This window comes from Python bivittatus, unplaced genomic scaffold (genome assembly GCF_059951505.1).
Source record: "Python bivittatus isolate LINGU-HERP-01145 unplaced genomic scaffold, Pbiv_v1 ctg000330_np1212, whole genome shotgun sequence".
NCBI classification, from domain to species: Eukaryota; Metazoa; Chordata; class Lepidosauria; order Squamata; family Pythonidae; genus Python; species Python bivittatus.
In genome coordinates this window covers 30,628,003-30,647,888 of record NW_028277058.1, presented here as the reverse complement: position 1 = coordinate 30,647,888, position 19,886 = coordinate 30,628,003, and the positions used below count along the sequence as shown (strand labels likewise).

Genomic DNA, 19,886 nt, shown 5'->3' with positions numbered 1-19,886 from the left:
CAGCTAGGAGACAGGTTCTGGCTGACAAAAATCTCTCTAGGGAAAGGAGTTATTGGGGGATTGCCCAGTTGTCCTCATGAGGAGACCACAGGAATTGAGCTTCTTGTGGCCAATCGTGAGTTGAGCTGCTTGGGAGCCGAGGGAACATCAATGTGCCCTTAATGGCTGTACAGCCTTTATGGACACATGACCAGCAAAAAACTCATTTTCTTAAATACCTTTGGATATAATTAATTTATAACCTACTCCGAATGGCAGGGAAGAACAAACTCTCAGTGAGTTGTCTTCTTTTTGGAATTAAGAAGAGGGGAAAAAATGCTATCTTAAAGGATTTTAATTTAAAAGCAAAAAGCTTAACAAGATTGTGATTCAAGAAGGTTTTAAATGGATAAAGGAAACAGTAATTTTAGAAAACAGTTGTTTTTTTTCTGACAAAAGTACCTTTGAACATAGTAAAATTAATTAGACAAACAGACCGGACCTTTGTGGGAATGCTGATTATTATTAAAGAAAGTAGATAATTGGTGGATTTTGCAAAATAAGAAGATAAGGGTAACATGAGACAGACTGCGTGACTGTAACTACAGAGAGCTAATTGGGACAAAAGTGTTAAACATAGGGAAAAGCAAAAACAGAGAGAGCACTCAAAACAGATCTAGTAGATTATCCAAAGATTTTTTAAATAATATCTAATATTAATAGATATGATCTAATATAGGGAAATATTTTAAATCAGACAGAAAAGGTTTGAGCTCTATATTTTGATTATTCCTACTTGAGAATATGTGTCAAGTGTCTGCTGCTTTTCAAACTGTAAACATAAAGCAATGAAGAAACCAAGTCAGCTAAAATGTCAAATAAATGTTTAAGTTGTACAGAGTTATTTCAGAACAACTATAAAATAGATTTCCTTCACTATCAACAGATTTGTCTTAGCTCCAGGTTAACATTATTACCACAAAGCTTCAGCAACCTGAGATGAACTGAAAATAGTGAAACCTTTCCCTTTTTTAAAACAAGATTGGATGAATGTTCTAGATCTAGTTATCTACTGTGAAACATAGTAATATATAGCTTGCTATATTAACAATTATATGACAGAAACATATAATGATACCTGAAATGTAACAGTTTTGCTGTCCATCAAGGCTTTTTTCTTTTTTTTTTTCAAATGTATTTTACACTTGTAATTTGGTATTTATTCTGGTTTGTATTTATTATAACCTATCCAGGAAACTTTGCGTTGAGGAGTTCCATCCAAACATCATAAATAATCTGGACCCATGCTTGATTGAATCTGGTCCAGCTTTATCTGCTTTTCCTCAAGAAAATTTGACTATGAAAACAGACTAATCAAATAAGCTTATAGACTGAAAACATATGAATTGAAAGTACTGGTAGTTATTTTGTTATGTTCCTGATACTGTCCTAGTTTTCTTAAGTCAGTCACATCACTAGCTTGATGGAGTGGGCTGTCTAATATCCCCCAAACATTCCATAATTGTAATACCCCTCCTAATGGCAGGCTTTTCCAAATCTTTTAGACAAAAATAAAAGAAAATCTCCTGTTTCACTGGAGTACATGCTCGCACCTTCCAGTGTATCTTTCTGGCCACTTTTTCTTCCCCTTTGCTAGGCAGACATCCTTTCCATTCAAAACTCATCTTGTTCTTCACATGGCATCAACTTCTTTCCCAACCTAGTGCCAAAGATATCCAATCACTTCCTCAACTCTGATAGCATACTTTGACCCAATTTTGTTCATTGATCATATAATTTTTGAGTAGTAAGGGCTGCAGCTGAACAAGATGGGCACTTTGGTTACATGCAGTCAGGAAAAAGCAATGAGTCTCCATTATCCAGCTAGATTTATATATGTATGTGTTGTGAGACTAGGCTGAAGCTGCCATAGCCTAAAGATGAAGCAGGCATGTAAGCAGAGAGGACAAAAGCCAGGAATCTTCTCTATGAGATCCCTTTGGGGAGATAGATAAGAAGAAAGCAAGTTGTTAAGGAAACAAAGGAAAAATGTGACCTGATCCAGACAAAAGAAGTTGGGCCTGAGCACATGGAAACCCCAATCCCATCAACAACTGCCAGACTTGTGAATCAACAAAGCAAGGACTTTTGGGGATAAAAGGGGTCCCAAAGCCCGCCCACTCTGAGTCGTCTGAGTCACCTAAGCCGAGTCATCTGAGTCATCTTTGGATCCAGACTTGGCGGCTTCCATCCCTCTAGCTAGTGCCTGGCAGCCTAGTTGGGAAGGAAGTGGGTAAGTGTGGATGAGTGCGTGTGTATGTATGAGAAAGAGCAAATGTACCTTGCAACCAGTAAAGTTTTGCTGTTACTTTAAATTCACTGGGTCTCCATGTATTACAAAGAATCTCTTGTGCCTCAGTGTTCGGTTGGAAGTGATTTGTGTGTGTGGGTTTTTGGAAAACCCAGGTAGAAAGCAAGGGGGGGCTGACAAGATCCGCGTGCCTCAACAGGCTGTGAGTGTGTGAGTGAGTGACCATAAGCTGAACCTGGGAGCAGCACGTGTAAGTGTGAAAAAAAAATTAAAAAGTATCTTTATAAAAGAAAAAGAGGCAAATTTATTAATTTCAGAGTTGTGCAGGTAGTCCTCACTTAACAACTGTTCATTTAATGAAAGTAATAAGTTACAACAGCCTCGGAAAGGGTGCTTTAGGGCCCATAAAGCACTTCCTGCCATTGTAAAACTTCACGCTAAGGGGTTTCCCGTCCCTTCTCAGCGGTGCAAAGGAATAGATCTCAAATCCTCAGGATTTGAGCTCCGTTCCTACCCAATGCCAAGTGGTTTCCCCTCCCCACTCAGCAGTGTGAAGGAACAGAGCTCAAATCTTCAGAATTTGAGCTCTGTTCCTATCCAACCCCAAGAGGTTTCCCCACTCCACTCAGCAGTGTGAAGGAATGGAGCTCAAATCTTCAGGATTTGAACTCTTTTCCTTCACACTGCCAAGGGCTTTCCCCTCCCCACTCAGTGGTGGGTAGGAACGGAGCTCAAATTCTGAAGATTTGAGCTCCATTCCTTCAGCCCCAGAAAGGATTTCCCTTCTGTCCAAGGAGGGGAGGGCAAACCCTTCGGCAGGCTTTAGGAACATTTGAGAGCGAAAGGCTATTCTTTCGTTCTGTCCGCTTAACGACCCAGGAGATCGCATAACAACTGCAACAGGGAGTGCCTGGATTGCGGTCGTTGAGCGAAGCAATCATATGGGTGTCTTGCTTAACGACCGCTTTGCTCAACAACCGAGATTCCGGTCCCAGTTGTGGTTGTTAGGCAAAGACTACCTGCAAACACTAAGCAATAGAGGCCATACTTGCAATTCTGTAATATGAGGCATAAGCAGAGCCAAAAATTTAGCTGGGTAGAAAAAGCTCATTTTTTACAACTTTACACTGGAAATATGTAAATAATATTCAGTGAGAATAGTACCTTGACAGAAACAATCTGCATCCATAAATAAACTATTAAAAAATACACAATAAATGAATACTAAGCTTTTTTAAAAATTATATTTTCATCTTTGTGACACATAATAAAATTGGAATGGTCCTCCAGTATGAAATGTTGTTACCAGAAAGTAATTATTTCACCTTACTTTACCTACCTTGTGTTGTGTTAAGTAGCTTAACTGCTATTCGGTGCTGAGCCTGAATAAGTTCAATATGTAAATCCATAATAAAATTGTTTCCTATTGCTGATCTCTCATTATCAGATGATAAAATGTTATTAAAATTCTGCTCTTCTGTAGTCATCTGATTAAAAGAAAATCTGCCAATTCATCTTTATATATTTTAGGAAACATTTTTCAAAATGACTATTCAGCATTCTTTTGAAATGTGTTATTGGTTCTATTAAAGCAGGTAAAACAGTAAAGAATAATAATTAGTATAACACAAACCACAGGTATAAATAAAAACAAATCATAAGGTTTAGGGGGAAAAAACTCCCACAAAAGGCAACAGAAAAAAATATTTTCTAACTCAGATAAGTTATTAAGGTTCATCATCATCATCATCATCATCATCAAGTATCCCACATTTCCTTTAATATACTGTTCCATAGAATTATTAGAAAGGCCATTTGTATACTGCAACTGAGTCCAACTTCCCAGTACAGGAATTCAAACTCAAGCATCCTGGTCAAATGTATAGATGTACACAAAATTTCAGGCATTCCTAGTGAAATGATATGCTTCAATGAATTTTAAGCTGAACAGAAGCTGACACAATCTCTAGACAGTGTAAAAACAACTTTCTGCAAACTGAAATATATACTTATTATTTATGTACAGTTGTTTACAGATTCAATTTTTTAAAAAACTGAATACAGCAGCTATGGAAGTTTGGACAGGCTTCCAGGCAGTACTTACTAACACTGCCTTAGGCAGATACAACAGCTTTCCAAACATTTTCTATAGCCCACTAACAGTCTTTCTATTCTTGCTTTCAGGATTTCCCCCCCACTCTTTCAGAACTCTTCTAGCACAGAAATATTCTGAGGTTGCCTTGCATGCACAGCATATTTGAAATCTCCTACAATTTCAATAATACTCAAGTCAGGTAATTCCAAAATTTTTATCTATATTTCCTGTAATGACTGCATGGTTAACTAAGGGGTTGAATATTTAAAATTTATTTCAAACATTTATGGAATAAAACAAATGACTACATGAAAGAAAAAAGAAGAAAGTGAAAGAGGACATAGTGGATGGAAAATAAATTATCAGCAAATAAACAGACAACTTACAATTGTCATAAAATTTGAAATTCATTATATGAAACTAGACTTATTATACCATCTTGAGAAATGATTAAAAATCACTGTAAAACTCTAAACATTAGTGTCACCACTATTTATCATTATCTACAATACATAGACATAACCTGATAAAAAAATGAAAAATGAAAAACAAATACTAAGAACAATCAGTAAAGACAATATTAAGTTCTAGATTATCTCCCATTGTACCCGACTAGTGATTACATCAAATTATTTATAAACATTAAAACTGCTTCTGGTTACTATTTTTACATCAAATATTCCCCCCCTAAAAACCATACTCTAAGTATCTGAGTCTGCCTTGTTGTGTGACATGTAATATATAAGGAAGGCATTCTTGCTTAGACTTAGTCAAACTTCTGTTCTGGATGTATACTGTTGCTATTACTGCATATTCCCCACGTTTGGTTTCCCAGTCTAACATTGTCAGCAAAGTATCTCTTTTCCAATGTTGGGCCAAATTTGCCCTCGCAGCCATCAGATATATATTAATAAATTGTGGTAGTTTTTATTTGTTCTGGAAAGATTCCTACTAGAAAAAACTGAAGTTTCCCTTTGAGCTTTATTCTTAATTTTTTAAAAATAATGCTGTGCATTTCTTTCCAGTACTTTTGATTTTTTATATGACCGTAGTTATCTATGCTTTAGATTGTTGCCTTGCTTCAGCTTCTTCACTGGCTAGGGGAAATTAGTCTCCAGGATATGCTGCTATTTAATTGAATCCATTGCTTCTTCCACCTGCAGTACATTTCCTGTGCTACTGCCTACCACACAATCCCAAAGCATAATACAGCTAACCCGTGTTTAATAGTTAGTATTAATTTCTTAATTTGTGTTTCATCAGTTCATAGCATTTTGCTTTAAAAATGGCTGATCAAGGTTTTCCTTTGCATACCCTTCTGATACGGTTAGAAAAAAAGGTGTTCTTCTCACCATGCTGCCAAAAACTATAACCAATCTGTGGACAATTGCTCCAGAGTCAGTAAAACTTTTCAACTAGTCATGTGCAGTGATCTGTTACTTTGCATTGCTTACCTTTTTACAATAATTATCAAGCACTGATGCTCCATCAGGTAAAACTGTTAGCATGTGAGCTCGATTAATTGCGCTAATTGCTCTGTCAATATACTCATAAGCCAAAAATAATTGTTCTGGGGGAGATTGCTGAAAAATATGTACACATTTGATTAGTGACAAAATCACAAAAGTGAAAGAAAGGCAATTAATTTTTGGTTCTAAAACTTTATTTTAAGAACTACAGAGAAAACCAAGGAAACAAAATGGCATCTATTAGGATGTAGTCACATTTCTAGTTCCCTTCATGGATCACTGCCTTGTCGTGGCGAAGGGGCTTGCGTAACTCAGTGAAGCCATGAGCTATACCGTGCAGGGCCACCCAAGACGGACAGGTCATGACAGAGAGTTCTGACAAAATGTGGTCCACTGGAGAAGGAAATGGCAACCCACTCCAGTATCCTTGCCAAGAAAACCCCATGGACAATGTTAAAAGGCTAAAAGATATGATGCCGGAAGATGAGCCCCTCAGGTCGGAAGGTGTCCAATATGCTACTGGGGAAGAGCGGAGGGCATTTCCAAGTAGCTCCAGAAAGAGTGAAGCGGCTGGGCCAAAGCCGAAAGGACGTTCAGCTGTGGATGTATCTGGAAGCGAAAAGAAGGTCCGATGCTGTAAAGAACAATATTGTATAGGTACCTGGAATGTAAGATCTATGAACCAAGGCAAGCTGGATGTGGTCAAACATGAGATGACAAGATTGAACGTCGACATCTTGGGAATCAGCGAACTGAAATGGACGGGAATGGGTGAATTTAATTCGGGTGACCATTATATCTACTACTGTGGGCAAGAAACCCTTAGAAGAAATGGAGTTGCACTCATAGTGAATAAGAGAGTGGGAAAGGCAGTAATGGGGTACAACCTCAAAAACGACAGAATGATCTCAGTGCGTATCCAAGGCAAACCATTCAATATCACAGTCATCCAAGTCTATGCCCCAACCACTGATGCTGAAGAAGCTGAAGTTGACCGCTTCTATGAAGACCTACAACACCTTCTAGAACTAGCACCAAAAAAAGATGTCCTTTTCATCATAGGGGATTGGAATGCTAAAGTAGGAAGTCAAGGAGTAATCGGAATAACAGGCAAATTTGGCCTTGGAGTACAAAATGAAGCAGGGCAAAGGCTAATAGAGTTCTGTCAAGAGAACAAGCTAGTCATAGCAAACACTCTTTTCCAACAACACAAGAGACGACTCTACACATGGACATCACCAGATGGTCAATACCGAAACCAGATTGATTATATACTTTGCAGCCAAAGATGGAGAAGCTCTATACAGACAGCAAAAACAAGACCAGGAGCTGACTGTGGCTCAGATCATGAGCTTCTTACTGCAAAATTTAGGCTTAAATTGAAGAATGTAGGGAAAACCACTAGACCACTCAGGTATGACTTAGATCATATTCCTTGTGAGTACACAGTGAAGGTGATGAATAGATTTAGAGGATTAGATTTGGTAGACAGAGTGCCTGAAGAACTATGGACGGAGGTCCGTAACATTGTACAGGAGGCAGCAACTAAAACCATCCCAAAGAAAAAGAAATGCAAGAAAGCAAAATGGCTGTCTGATGAGGCTTTACAAATAGCTGTGGAAAGAAGGAATGCGAAAAGCAAGGGTGAAAGGGAAAGATATAAGCAACTGAATGCAGATTTCCAGAGAATAGCCAGGAGAGATAAGAAGGCCTTCTTAAATGAACAATGCAAAGAAATTGAGGAAAACAATAGAATGGGGAAGACTAGAGATCTCTTCAAGAAAATTGGAGATATGAAAGGAACGTTTAGTGCAAAGATGGGCATGATAAAGGACAAAAAAGGCAGGGACCTAACAGAAGCAGAAGAGATTAAGAAGAGGTGGCAAGAATACACAGAAGAACTATACAAGAAAGATCTTAATGTCCCTGATGTCCACGCTGGTGTGATCACTGACCTTGAGCCAGACATCCTAGAGAGTGAAGTCAAGTGGGCCTTAGGAAGCATTGCTAACAACAAAGCTAGTGGAGATGACAGGATTCCAGCTGAGTTATTTAAAATACTAAAAGATGATGGTGTTAAAGTGCTGCACTCAATATGCCAGCAAGTTTGGAAAACGCAACAGTGGCCACGGGATTGGAAAAGGTCAGTTTACGTTCCAATTCCAAAGAAGGGCAACGCCAAAGAATGCTCAAACTATCGCACAATTGCACTCATTTCACATGCTAGCAAGGTTATGCTCAAAATCCTACAAGCTAGGCTTCAGCAATACATGAACCGAGAACTACCGGATGTACAAGCTGGGTTTCGAAGAGGCAGAGGAACTAGAGATCAAATCACCAACATTCGCTGGATCATGGAGAAAGCACGAGAGTTCCAGAAAAATATCTACTTCTGCTTCATTGACTATGCAAAAGCCTTTGATTGTGTGGATCACAACTAACTGTGGCAAATTCTTAAAGAGATGGGAATACCAGACCACCTTACCTGTCTCCTGAGAAATCTGTATGCGGGCCAAGAAGCAACAGTTAGAACCGGTCATGGAACAACCGATTGGTTCAAAATAGGGAAAGGTGTACGACAGCTGTATACTGTCACCCTGCTTATTTAACCTATATGCAGAGTACATCATGAGAAATGCCAGGCTGGAAGAATCACAAGCCGGAATTAAGATTGCAGGGAGAATCATCAACAACCTCAGATATGCGGACGATACCACCCTAATGGCAGAAAGTGAAGAAGAACTAAAGAGCCTCTTGATGAGGGTGAAAGAGGAGAGTGCAAAAGCTGGCTTGAAACTCAACATTAAAAAAACTAAGATCATGGCATCTGGACCCATCAATTCCTGGCAAATAGAAGGGGTAGAAATGGAAGCAGTAACAGACTTCATTTATTTGGGCTCCAAGATCACCGCAGACGGAGACTGCAGCCATGAAATTAAAAGACGCTTGCTCCTTGGGAGGAAAGCTATGGCAAGCCTAGATAGCATATTAAAAAGCAGAGACGTCACCTTGCCGACAAAGATCCGCATAGTCAAAGCTATGGTTTTTCCAGTAGTAATGTATGGCTGTGAGAGCTGGACCATAAAAAAGGCCGAGCGCCGAAGAATTGATGCCTTTGAACTGTGGTGCTGGAGAAGACTCTTAAGAGTTCCCTGGACTGCTAGGAGGTCAAACCAGTCAATCTTAAAGGAAATCAACCCTGATTGCTCATTGGAAGGATCGATAATGAAGCTCAAGCTCAGATATTTTGGCCACCTAATGCGAAGAGAGATCTCTTTGGAGAAGACCCTGATGCTGGGAAAGATTGAAGGCAAAAGGAGAAGAGGACGGCAGAGGATGAGATGGTTAGATAGCATCACTGAAGCAATGAGCATGAAACTGACCAAACTCAGGGAGGCAGTGAAGGACAGGAAGGCCTGGCGCAATATGGTTCATGGGGTCACGAAGAGTCGGACACGACTTAACGACTAAACAACAACAACACATTTCTAGTTATTACTTTTGGAAAATCATGAAACTTTACATCTTAAGCAAGAGAATTACATTCTGAGCAGCACCACTATATTAGCTGTAGCTGAATTGGTTAAAAATTATAGTGAAGCAATGTGAAGAACCTCAAGATAAACAGATATACCTTAAAGGCTCAATGACATAAACCCTTCCTGGACAGAGGCACATAGCATATCAAAAAAATGCCTTCTATTTTCATATAATAAAATGACCCTTTCAAACAATTATTTGCTAATACAAAAATATATCACTCTGAAATTGTCTTTTGTACTTGTACACAGCTTCCAAATCACAAGTTTCCTGATGATGTAAAACTAGTTAATATTTGCTAGAATTGCTAAAAGTCTACACACGTGACCTTTATTTCTAGTTCAATAATCATGCTAGCAATTCATAACGTATTTCATACTTATTTCTAATTTTGTATGTCTCTGTGCCAAGATAGTGTTTTATTTATTTATTTGATTTATGCAATTTCTATAACCACCTATCTCAATTCAAGTGTTGACTCCTGGCAACTGCCTGGACTAGCCCCTGCAGTTATCTTGGCAGGATTTTCAGAAGTGCCTGCTTCCTAGGGTTGAGAGAGAATGACTGGCCCAAAACACCCAGCTGGCTTTGTGTCTAGAATTCAGTCTCCCTGATTCTAGCCTGGTATCTTAACCAAAACACCAAACTGGCTGTCATTTTTAAATTTCAACTGTTACATAAACAATATTTGGCTCTCGATATGGATCTAAATACAAATGTTAATTCAACATACAGGAATTATATATACCATGGAATTCAGGAATTGTACGTTTTGTAATAAAGTGTGAGCTTCCCCTCTCCTCAACATTTTTGCATCAGATCGGCTCAAATTAGAGAAGGATAAGCGTTCTTTTGTTCTTGTTTAATGGAAGATAATTCAATTTAGATTTAGCTGTTCCAAAGGTTATGCTTAAAAACCCTGCCAATGAAGGAAGAGAGTAAAATACCTCTACCTCCTCTCTTCCCCAACCACTGGAGTTGTGGGCTGTTGTCATTACTGATCCAGCACGTGAAGTTCTTAAAGGAAGAAACTGTTGGGATATAATCTGGGAATTCTTCTCTACTTTGCGTTTTCACTTGAGTTAGAAAAAAACCGCACATATCTTGTAATTTTACTCTTGACTCTTCTTTGAGACTAACATTTCACAAGTTGAATTCTCATTCTGGGTTGAAACACAGCAAGTTTTCCCAGCATTTGCAGTATCTTCTCTTCTTTGGAATGTACTTTGTTTTCTATTACAATTTTCACTTTGTATTGTGAGTATCAGTGGCTTTTCAAAATTATAATCAGCTGCAAATATTAATCTAGTTGTTAAGGGAAAAGTACCTGTAATAATGAAGGAATGTCACTGGTACAGTATTCTGAAAGCAACAGAGAATCGTCTTCTGCTAAAACTGCAGGAGAGGGAAAAGTAAAAAAGGTTTTAAAAGTACTGTATTAAATCTATTATACTAACAGACCAGCAATAAAATTATCTGGTTTTTAATCTTGTTTCCATACCTGAAAACACATACCGTACAACTTAAAAAATGGCTTAATACATGCTGCTCAAAACTCAATAACCACCATTTAATTCCAAGGACAGTTTTAACTGAACATCACGTTTCACACAGGTTAAGAGTGAACATATTATAGACCAATAACCACTCAAAAGTTATTTCCTTATTTGATATTTAATTGCCAGTTAGCAAATGTTAAAGTTTGGAAGTCAATCAGTACAATGCCACTCGTTCAACCACTGCCTAACATAAAACTAATAGAATTGACAATTCCAAAGAAGGGCAATGCCAAAGAATGCTCAAACTACCGCATGATTGCACTCATTTCACATGCTAGCAAGGTTATGTTCAAAATTCTACAAGCTAGGCTTCAGCAGTACATGAACCGAGAATTACTGGATGTACAAGCTGGGTTTCGAAGAGGCAGAAGAACTAGAGATCAAATTGCCACCATTCGCTGGATCATGGAGAAAGCTCGAGAGTTCCAGAAAAACATCTATTTCTCCTTCACTGACTATGCAAAAGCCTTGGATTGTGTGGATCACAACTAACTGTGGCAAATTCTTTAAAAGATGGGGGTACCAGACCACCTTACCTGTCTCCTGAGAAATCTGTATGCGGGCCGAGGAGCAACAGTTAGAACCGGTCATGGAACAACTGATTGGTTCAAAATAGAGAAAGGAGTACGACAAGGCTGTATACTGTCACCCTGCTTATTTAACTTATATGCAGAATACATCATGAGAAATGCCGGGCTGGAAGAATCACAAGCCAGAATTAAGATTGCGGGGAGAAATATCAACAACCTCAGATATGCAGATAATACCACCCTAATAGCAGAAAGTGAAGAAGAACTAAAGAGCCTCTTGATGAGGGTGAAGGATGAGAGTGCAAAAGCTGGCTTGAAACTCAACATTAAAAAAACTAAGATCATGGCATCTGGACCCATCAATTCCTGGCAAATAGAAGGGGTAGAAATGGAAGCAGTAACAGACTTCATTTATTGGGCTCCAAGATCACCGCAGACGGAGACTGCAGCCATGAAATTAAAAGACGCTTGCTCCTTGGGAGGAAAGCTATGGCAAACCTAGACTGCATATTAAAAAGCAGAGACGTCACCTTGCCGACAAAGATCCGCATAATCAGAGCTATGGTTTTTCCAGTAGCAATGTATGGCTGTGAGAGCTGGACTGTAAGGACGGCTGAGTGCTGAAGAATTTATGCCTTTGAATTGTGGTGCTGGGAAGACTCTTAGGAGTCCCTTGGACTGCTAGAAAGTCAAACCAGTCAATCCTAAAGGAAATCAACCCTGACTGCTCATTGGAAGGATTGATACTGAAGCTCAAGCTCAGATACTTTGGCCACCTAATGTGAAGAGAGGACTCTTTGGAAAAGACCCTGATGCTGGGAAAGATTGCAGGCAAAAGGAGAAGGCAGAGGATAAGATGGTTAGACAGCATCACCAAAGCAATGAACATGAAACTGATCAAACTCCAGGAGGCAGTGAAGGACAGGAAGGCCTGGCGTGATATGGTTCATGGGGTCACGAAGAGTCGGACACGACTTAACAACTGAACAACAACAACCACACTTATTAACATATTAACACAGAAATGTAAAATCAGTAAGAGAAAAGATAATTAGTGCCAAGACCTAAAATTCACAGCCTAAAAGAACTTGACCAATTAAAAGGCCCAAAATATCCCACTTATCATAATAATGGTAATACACAAATTTACAGGCAGAAGCCATCTTTATACATTAACACCAGCACTCTGAATTGACCTGAACAGGATAAGTGACAAAATACTGGTTTGAAAGCACAGGAATTACAATAGCTATAAAGTAATATGTCTGTTAATAGGAACTGATAGATATAAACACTTCTAGATGGTGAAGTGAAAGGACCTTTTTATTAGCTCTCTCTGCTGCCTTTCTAAACTCCCTATTTTATTATTATTTTATTTCACCAGATCCTGAACTTAACTGTGTATGATTAGCTTTTATCCTTTATAGGCCACATATTTTATCTATACTCCCTGTTAAAAGAAAAGATAATATAATGAGAAAAAGAAAAAACAACAGAGAGTGAACTTTGGAATAAAAATGTTACACAAACCATCCACACAACAAAAAATTGACAATCTCAAAGGACCTAAGAAGAGGAATTATGATGTAAGTAATAATAGAAATAATAACAAAGCTAATATTGGAACAAGACTAGGGCACTGGTTAACAAATATAATGTGCTGGAGTGGGACTTGAAAACTGAGAGTGTGTCCCAACTAACAGCCCAATTCTCTACTTTCTACCATGAGGAATCTGAGTCCCTGGGCACTCCAGATTCAACAGCTCCTTCTCTTATGGCAACTGCTGTTCCTTCTGCCACAGCATTCACCACAAAAAGCTGCCAGGAAGAGATCCTTAATAATGACAAGGTTACATATTTTGTATCCATTCAGTGCTTATTGAGTGCACAGACTGTAATTTCAATCTTTGAATATTTAATAGGGAAAAGTGGACTCACTGAAGAAGTCCTTTGTTGTATTCACTCACTCCTATCATGCCAAATTAGCAGAGACTGCTACAGAACTAAGTCCTGGATCTAAAAATGAGCAAACTACCTTTATCCAAAAAAAAAAAAAATCTGATCTTAACCGTGAATCCAACAAAATGGGTGATGAATTCAGAAACAGCCTCTCCTTGGTTCATGAAAGACAGGAGTCTGGAAGTAAAAACAACACCTTCCAAAATAGCTAGATTTCTTTACCAATCATTCTTGATAGATTCAAAAGCCTGTGGGGTTCAAAGAAGCAATTTGTTTCTCTGTAAACTAGTTACTTTGCTGTCTTTACTATACAACTGATCTGTTAGAGTAAAAGTGGCTGCCCAGCAAAATGTTTAAGCATCCCAGGGTCCTAAGCCTGCTCTTTAAAATGAAGTCTTTTGGGGCACTTTATATTTCCAAAATATATTTTGTATTTTGTGAGGTACAGATTATTCACTCTTTGAATTATACCAAGAAGATGCTGTCAGTACTTCAAACATGAAATGTGGCAGCTACAGATAAGCACGAAGACCAAACAAGCAGTTTCCTTGAGAGCAGCCTCCTTGATAAACAACCTTAGAAAATGACAGGAAGACAGATTGCCATTGACTCTCTAGGGGCAGAAGTAACTGACACTTCGGGAGCCTTGCCAAGTTATAAGCAGGAGGATCTACTAAAGAGACTGGGTGATCTCAAGCAAACTTTATCTGCAGTGCATGAAACAGCTGCTCAATTAACCAATTTGGATGGCTGCAAAAATGGGACTGCACCATCCTTCCCTAGCACTGAAATAGAGGATTCTGAAGCCCTACCAATCTGCTCCTCTTGTGGACTGAGGCACAACACAGAGGCATGAGTCTAGCCTTGTAGAATTCAAAGAATGTAAAAAAGGCTTTGAAGGCTTCTATTCCATCCTCACTGAGAGACAACTGACAACTATAAATGTGATGTGGGCTATAATGGGCCTGGAGTCTCTCATAAAATATCTGTAGTGATACCCTGACCTGTTGAAGCATTCAACTACAGCTTGCCCCCTGGCTCTCATACCCTGGGACACTGGAGAGTGGAAAGCCAGAAGAAAAAATCCACCATTTCTGGCATACATTTTCAACTATAACATAGTCTTCTTTTAGGAATGCGGGCAAAGTGCTCCTAAAGAGTTCAAGAAAATTATCTTGGAAGCTGTGCTTGGAGCAGTTCAAGGGACACTTTGTGGGGTTTAGGCATGCTAATTTCCACTTCCTGCAGGTTCCTATATTCAATCTCCAATCACTGGAATGGTATGTAATGGCAGCATTGCTTAATTAATTCCTGTTTTTATTAATGTATATATTCCCCCCTCATGCTACAGTCACAGATAAAATTTCAGTAAGGTAAAATAATTGTTGTACGCTGCCCAGAGTCACCTTGTGTGAGATGGGTGGCTATATAAATATGATAGATAAATAAATAAATGGAACGTATATAAAAGAGTTATGTAGTACGCTCAATATTTGTTAGTTATTTCAATGTGAGAAATTGTGAGATAAATTGTTTCTGCCAAACTTCATTGCCAGTCCACAGAATGTTCCCACTTTTACAATGTCAATCTAAAGAAGTGATTGCGAATTATAAAGGCCTCTGTCTTTTCCAAACTTCCACAAAATTGAATTTGACAATTTGTAATGGGCCCACAAGTGATGACCTTCCAATCAAAAATGTACATTGGGCTGGTTCTAACTTTTTGTTGATAGATTATATTGAGATATTACATGCCATAATGCCTACATATTTAAATTTACTTTAGACAATTGACCTGAAAGCAATCACTTCCCAGGAACTTTATTTCTGAGAACCTTTGACAGGTAGCACTTTCAGCTCTGACATACCACAATTGTAACTGATGACTTCTGCCTCACTTGGGCTAAATGGTCCAAACTGATGATTATCGGAACCAACTAACTTATTCCATTCAGCAATAGTGGGAGGTGCACCAGAATTTAATTAAGTTGTTTCAGCTGATGTTGACCATCTTACAATCCCCTACTGTCAGGAGGCACACAAATAAGTACCACACCTGGTTTGTTCATGAATGCCAAAACACTAAGAGTCAATATTTCAAACTGTATAAATAGAAACTTGTTTTTTTGTTCAATCAGTTACTGAAACTAAACAAAAACAGTATAAGCAATTGATTTGTGAGAAAAGAAGGAAAGCTATTAGGGAATCCTGGCAATGTATGATAGCAGCAACCCCCACAAAGAACCTGCCATTCTCTGGAATTTTATAGTCCCATCTCTCTCAAATGTCTTGTCCCTCCTCTCAACATACCTACTGATATCTGGGAAGATAATTTTTCTCCTTTAGATTGAGGCCCCCTCTGTGGACATGGATTGGATGTGATCTCCTTACCCCAGTGGTCCCTAGTTTCATACTCAGAAACTGAAGACATAGTTAAGTAGCTTAAATCAGGAAAAATTGCAAGTATGGATTTCCTTACTTGTGAAGTCATAAATAGTAATCTGGACTGGTAAATCCTAGTGCTGCCTTCTCTTTTTATAGAAAGATTGTTCCACCAAGATTCCGAAGTTCTGGGGCTTGGCTATTATAATTCTGATTTACAAGAAACACAAAAGAGATGATCTCACTATTTATGACTATACCATCTTGCCCTAACTGAAATTCCTATTACATTTTATAAGGCAGCTCTATAACCAACCCACTGCAGCAGTCCAAATATCTTTCTCTAAATGCTGCCACTGCTGGTATATCAGTTGATGCTGAAAAAAGGTGTTCTGCATCCTTGAGGCCACTGGTATTTCAAGAACTCTTTGGGAGAGTACAATTATACACAGAACAGATCAGCTACATTTAACTTAACAGAAAAAACAACCCTAGTGCCTCCATCTTGTCTGGATTCATCAAGTCTATTAGCATATCCAAACACCAGTTCAAAATACCTATCTAATCAAAATCTTAGAAACAGAAGAAAAGCTGGGTGTTATTGGTGACAAATACAGGTGACACCCCGGCCCTCATCTTCCAAATAATCTCACTATTTCATGTAGAAGTTGAACACAATGGGGAATTGAATAGAATTGCAGGAGACCCTTATCACACAACTGCAAAGCAGCAGCAGCATTTTCTGAAATTGACTATCCAACAAAGTGTGGAAGTACTGAAAATGCTATGTTGATGTAATAGTTGTTTTAGCAGATGAGTAGGATTAAAGGATTACATTTCTATCTCTTTATTGATTTAAATATGAGAATTTTAGATAATTTCTTTTGTTAACATCTTTTGTTATTTTGAAGAATGTAAGCCCTGAGGGGCTCAGGAAGCTGAGCAGTCCACTATCCCTGACATATATTTGTCATTCGAAAGCTACAGTTGATGCAACATGCAGCTATCTACTTGTTGATGCTGCATTATTGCATGAGCTGCACTGGCTTCTAGGTTCAATTCAAGGTGCTGGTTATTACATATAAAGTTCTTTACAACTTGGGTTTTCACCTAAGGATCTTCTGTTCCAAAAGAACCCACTCATCCAATACACATTGGCCAAGAGGGCATGCTAAAGATTCAACTCTCCCAAGTTGTTAAGGGAACAGGAGCCCAGAGACAGGCCTTCTCAGTCATAACACCCTTACTCTGGAATAACCTTCCCCTGAGGTTAGATGACTCCCTCAATGTTAACATGCAGGAAGACCATTAAGATTATGCTCTTCCATAAAACCTTCAGTGTGGAGGATGCCAAGTAGCGATTGGATGTAATGTGGCTGATACCATGCTGTTTATTGATATTGTTTTAATATATGGATTTATTTATTAATGCAATTTCCACACCACTTCAATAAAAACAACCCAAAATGACTTACAGTCCCATATTACAAGCAACTACAAAACCCATAATATTGAACAAAATCACTGACACTCAGTGATTCTGTTTCAACCCTCAGTCCCAGAAGGCTCTGTGGAACAAGATCATTGCTAATTTCCAAAATGTTATGAAGGAAGGAAATGATCCTATCTCAGGTATAAGCTGTTACAGAGGAGATGGTCACCTGTGGGGAACACTCTTTTCCAAGTACCTTCCCACTACATCTCATGAGAGATGCAGATGGTCTCAAAGATAACTAGGTGAATTTTATAGGTAATAATTAGCACAAATTTCACCTGGAAGCAAATTGATAGCCTATGTAGTTCCCACAATAAAGGTCTACTAGGTTTCCCCTATTATCAGAAAACAGCCACATTTTGCACAACTTGAAGTTTCTAGGTGGTGTTCAAGAGCAGTCCCATCTAAAGTGAGTTACAGTACTCCAGTTGTGAAGTGAAAAAGGCACTTCCTGTCCACCACTTCCACCTGCTCTTCCAACAGGAGCCATGAGTTCAGGAGCACACCAGATTCCACATATGCTTTTTTACTGGGTATACAATGCTATCCAGAGCCAAAGTTGATACCATTTTGAAATTGGCCAGTTTTTCAACTATCAGCTACTTTAACTTGCTTAAGTTAGGTCTGACCTTGTTTTTCCCCATCCAGACCTTTACAGCCTTCAGATACTGCTCAAGACTGCTAATGCATCTCCTGTTCAGCTCCAATTAGAAAGTGTAACAGTATGTGGCAATGACCTTGGGACTTTCTGTCAGTCTACCTCCTAAGGCTGACAGAAATAGATAGCTGAAATCATTAGCATACTGATGATACTTCATCCCATACTGACAGATGGCCTCTCCTAGCAGGTTCATATAGATGTTAAATAAAATAGGGTTAGTTCAATATTTTATAACACTATATAGCATTATGTGTTTTCAACCAAATTTTAAAAACCATGTACCTGATGTGTCTCCAGATTTGAAGTCTGCAATATTTTCCATCACTGATGTTAGCCGTAATGATACTTCAGCTATTAATACAGGATTAATGTTTCCAAGATTAATGGTGTGAATTACTTCATTAATTATATAAAGAATGTGAAGCCACTAAGCAAACAAACAAAATTAAAAGAAGATTTTTAGAAATTTACTACAGAATTTACAAATAGGAAATATACAGAGATGAACAATACATTGCCAAGAACAATGCCAAGATAATTTTGTTTACTATAGCTGTTTGTCAGATGATCAATGCAATCACACATACCAGTTCTCACTCACCCAAGGCAACATTTGAAATGTTCTAGAGCTAGGCAAATGTTTTGGTAGGAAGTTTGCCCACCAAATTTCAGTTCATATATTCACATATTCACTGCTTCCACAGCAGCTATTTAATGAACCATCAAGGAAGGGTATTTTAAGCATCCATCAGTACACTGCATGTACTATACCTCTTGGTTGGTAGGATAGTTTCAAGGTGGTCTTTGAGAGCCTAGCTGTCATAGAATAATGTCAGCATGACTGGGATAAAACTGAGTTTGGTTATACATGTCATATACTAGCCAAAACGTGCCAAAACTGTGTTATCATATCATTACTAAGGAGTGCCGAATGTGATACCGATAACCAATCTACTCTTTTTGTTCCTTTCTAAAACTGTTACATGAAAACTTTGCTTGCCCATGGCATGTGGAAGATTGTGATTTGAAGTACAAGAGGAGAACATGGTAAAGAACATGAATCAATGAATGAAATATAGAAAAGAAACACAAATATGTTATTAAAAAAAGGGGAAGGTTGCAATAGATGTAAATGAAATGTTCCGTTTTATGGAGTGGAATTGATAAATACATGAGAAGAACTGAAGCTATATACTTAATTATGAATGAAAGATATAAAACACATGTCAGAAACTATGAACTGGTATCATTTAGAGTGATGTGGCTATGTATGAAAATAGGAATTCATAGGTTGGTGTCATGATAACAAACATGAAGGAGTTTTGAAAAGAACTGTACAACATTCTGAATTAATGTCATCCAGATCAAAAGTTACTCTGTTAAGTCACATAAACTGACAGGTGAAGACAAGGCAAGAGAATTATCGGGCCCTTTGGAGACCCAAAAATGGGTCAGAATAATGCCTGTTAAGTACCAGTTAGTTTTGAATGCACAGTTTGAGCATGTCTATTTGTATCTACTCATGGAAAAGGAATGAAATCTAGAAATTTTATTGATCTGATTACAGTACAATGAAAAACTGAGGGGATTAGTGAAGAATAAAAGCTTGATGAAAGATTCTATATTTAGAATGTTTAATGAATAGTTCAATATTGAACAAGAATGAATTCAAAAGTGAGTCACCATTATAAAAGAAACATGTTGAGGTGGTCTGGTCATATGCAGAGTATGAATCAGGACTAAACTGCAAAACAAGTATCTTTATATGAGAAGTTCATATAAAGCAAAAGGCATTATACGAAGTGGTATATGGATATGATAGAAGCAACAATATTTTGCAAGAATAGAAATATATGAAATATAGTGAATGATGTTGATGTGAATTAGATTTAGATTTTTTTTCTTT

The 19,886-nt window shown here is 38.2% G+C and overlaps 1 protein-coding gene across 1 annotated transcript in view; it reads right to left on the bottom strand.

Annotated features, from left to right (window-relative positions):
* CFAP54 (cilia and flagella associated protein 54) overlaps positions 1-19,886 on the bottom strand; it is a 159,701-nt gene that overhangs the window by 113,155 nt on the left and 26,660 nt on the right. Inside the window, exons 15-18 of the mRNA XM_088141903.1 lie at positions 18,263-18,407; positions 10,722-10,789; positions 5,840-5,968; positions 3,630-3,777 (exon numbers count right to left, since the gene is read on the bottom strand). Of these exons, the coding sequence (XP_087998029.1) occupies positions 3,630-3,777; positions 5,840-5,968; positions 10,722-10,789; positions 18,263-18,407 (490 nt within the window). The remainder of the gene's footprint in view (positions 1-3,629; positions 3,778-5,839; positions 5,969-10,721; positions 10,790-18,262; positions 18,408-19,886) is intronic.